Source organism: Medicago sativa, chromosome 6, assembly GCF_051527215.1.
Source record: "Medicago sativa cultivar Bolivia chromosome 6, Bolivia_mono, whole genome shotgun sequence".
NCBI lineage: Eukaryota > Viridiplantae > Streptophyta > Magnoliopsida > Fabales > Fabaceae > Medicago > Medicago sativa.
The window spans coordinates 8,558,934-8,562,312 of record NC_140754.1 but is presented as its reverse complement, the minus strand read 5'-3'; the positions used below and the strand labels follow the sequence as shown (position 1 = coordinate 8,562,312).

At 41.8% G+C, this 3,379-nt stretch overlaps 1 protein-coding gene across 1 annotated transcript; it reads right to left on the bottom strand.

The window, feature by feature from the left end:
• Window positions 1-981: 981 nt before the first annotated feature.
• On the bottom strand, window positions 982-2,391 carry LOC146912552 (uncharacterized). Its single transcript, XM_085720748.1, has one exon. The coding sequence runs from the start codon at window positions 2,389-2,391 to the stop codon at window positions 982-984; it is 1,410 nt and encodes a 469-aa protein (XP_085576874.1).
• Between the last annotated feature and the right edge of the window lie 988 nt (window positions 2,392-3,379).

Here is a 3,379-nt window from a genome sequence, read left to right as displayed (position 1 = left end):
TTTTATTTTTTGACAGAGTATTTCTTGACTGCACCGGCATTCATAGGACGTGTGAGTTTGTCACCATCCATAGTGGTAAAAGTTTTTGCACATGAACCTTCATAGTTAGGCATCCACTTGCCCCTGGAGTCTGGTTGGAAAGTAGTACAAAGTTCCATTCTTGAAATTCATGGGGACGAACCTTTTTGTTAGAAGCTTGTTTCAAACCTCTTTTGATATATTTGTACAAGGTCGTCATGCATTTAAATTTGATCAAGCTTGGATTTTAGCAGAACTCCTATTGACGGGACTTCAACCTCCACGGGAAGCACGACCTCCATGTTGCATATTGGGGAAAGAGGGGGGTTGCCCCTGTTGAAATGTGTACTGAAGTACGACATCCATGCGAGGCAACTGTAACATCTCATGTCAGTCTTTGTGAGTGAATGCCATCTTCTGGACAATCTTCTTGATATTTTGTTTGCAGCTTCGACGGCTAAGATGCCCCAGTATGGGAGAGATCTCGTCGGGAGTCTCTTCATTCTCCTTCTTCTTTAGCTTCAGATACAAGGAACTCAAAGTTGGAAAAGAGTACATGGTTAATGTGTTCAACGGGTTTATTAATGCATGATTTGATTATTGATTTTGACAAGTGTAAGTTATGATTATGCAGATATTTGAGAATGATTATATTTTTTGGTTTTTTTGTATTACCATTTTTCCAAAAAAAGCACAAGATAAAATGAAAGTCGGGATCAAAACGACCTCTTTATTAACGATGGAAAATATATGAAGCAAAAGCCCTACACAAGTTCACTTTCATCTCGGGCGGGACGAAAGGATTTTTTTGAAAAGCAGTAAACAATAAACATATCATTTAAACAAATCGAGTAGCGGAAGAAAACATCAACATCGACTCAATTGCAGCTAATCCCTCTTTGTGTTGCAACATTAGACACCATGATCTAGTAGTAGATTGGCTTGCACATTTGGAGTCAAGACTTAGAAAGTCAGGCGATTGGTCCGGATCAAACTCTGGACTTCTTTCTTCAGTGCATTACAATGTTCAATATCATGGCCAGGTGCCCCTTGATGGAAGTTACAGAAAAGGTCAGGTCTATACCATGTTGGCAATCTTGCTGGCACCGGAGGAGGCGACTTGGTCTGGACTAGATTCTTTTCGAGCAACTGTGGAAGCAAAACCTCATATTTCATGGGAATCGGGGAAAATTGTGCCCTTGAGGCCTGTTGTCGAGGCTGCTGTAGCTGCTGAGGATATTGTGGCTGAGGGTGTTCTTTCACCATACTAACCTCCTGCTCTTTATTTTTCGAACTACTAGCGGGAACACTTTCTTTGACCAATCGTCCTTCTCGGACTCCTTCTTCCAACTGTACACCTATAGTAACCATCTCAGCAAAGTCCTTGGGCGTACTTCCGACCATATTCACGTAATAGAACTGATTGAGAGTCTTTAAGAAAAGTTTGGTCATCTCCTTCCCTTCCACACGTGGGCTGACTTGGGCAGCGACATTTCTCCACCGCTGAGCATATTCCTTGAATGTTTCTTTGTCTCCCTGAGTCATAGCCTGAAGATCGCTTCGGTCTGGGGCCATATCCACATTGTAACTGTACTGTTCTACAAAAGCATCACACAGATCACGGAAAGTTCGGATCTTTGTTTTGTCTAGATTCATGTACCACTTTGAGGCAGGACTAGCCAAACTTTCTTGAAAGAAATAGATAAGGACTTTGTCATCCTTGGCATATGCAGACATTCTTCTCACATACTTTGTTAGATGTTCCTCAGGACATGAATTCCCTTTATACTTCTCGAAATCTGGGACCTTAAACTTGTGGGGTATCTGGACATTCGGCACCAGACAAAGATCATAAGCAGTTTTCCCAAACACTTTCTTCCCATAGAGAGCTCTCATTTCCCTCTGCATCTCATCATACTTCTCTTGTAGGTCATCCACCCTGTCATAGGCCCCCACACCCCCATAATGGAAGATGGGTTCCTCTTCTTGTGGGATAGTATGAACAGCAAGTGCCGAGTAGGTCACGGCAGCTGGAGAAAATGTCGTAACTTGTTGAGGAACATGAGTTGCACGTTGAAAAGTAGGCATCTGAGCTTCACAAGCAATGGGACGAAGTATTTCGCCAGCAGTAAGAGGCGGGAACCAAGGCACAGAACGTTGCGGTGTAGAGTACTTCGAAGTATCAGCACAAAACGTCCATTCAGGACCAGTAGAAACAACTTCGGCTAGAGTCCTGATAGGAGGAGGAGGAGGTGGTGGTTGACTCTGCGCAGCTGCCAGCGTCTTCATCAATTCAGTCATTTCGTCCATCTTAGCCTGCATGGCTGCCATTTCCTCCCGGAGCAATTGATTTTCTTGCTCGAGAAAATCCATCTTTTCTTTATGATTGCTCGAGTGTTGTACATGTGAGTTGGTTTCGAACGAGGATGCCATGACACTTTTGAGATTGGTTGACCTTTTTATGGAAAAGAAAAAATTTGTGAGACTCGGAATTAAGACTATGAAATGCACGATGATGCATGATGTTATGCAAAAATAGACACATTTTTTATTTTATCGAAGGACTCATCAAAGTAATTGTAAACATCATAAGGAACATTGCTTCATTTGATGATTTGGAATATTACAAACAGTTTCGTTAAGAGCAAAAGCAAAGTCAAGGACAATGTCCCCTAACAAAAGCTAAGGTATAATTTAAGACTTTTGAAATTGTATTCCTTGTTGTTCCTCTTTATAAGGTCTACACCTTTGATGTTTACAAGAACTTATCTAAGTCTTTCGATGTTTTGATGAGAAAAAGTTAATGAATGTATGCATGTATGCATGATTATGCAACACAAACGGTGAAAGCATGGTGAGGTTAGGTCCATAATGATGGAGTCAAGGGTAACAACGCCATTTGGTAAGGACTATGGTTTTATTTGCACTTGTAACAAGGGTTCTACCAAGTTCCCAGAGTTGTCAACCACTTCCGAACATTATCGGGTTGCGGAACTACTTCCGGTCCAACAATGTTCGTAAGAAAGTCTCGTCTGAGTGTAGTATCGCGTATCAACCAACTCAAGACTACTCTTGATTAGCCACCGCACTACGTCCTAAAAGGCCAAGATGGGTTAAAGGTAACTAAAGGTCCTCAACATTAACAGTTACTTGAAAATAGCAATGCCAATCACGACTACTCATGTCGACATAAATTACTTCCAAGAGACCTCCGTTGAGTGGGGTTATCACATGTGCCATATCTCGAAACTTACTCTCGGTATGGGACTTTGATTATACCACCATCATATCTTATGTTTCCCTCAAGTCCGGGTGTAGGACTTATCTCACCACTCACGTTAAAAGAAGGGAGAAAGAAGGA

Coding starts and splice junctions, on each gene's coding strand:
- LOC146912552 (XM_085720748.1), bottom strand. CDS start 2,391: ATGGATTTTCTCGAGCAAGAAAATCAATTGCTCCGGGAGGAAATGGCA.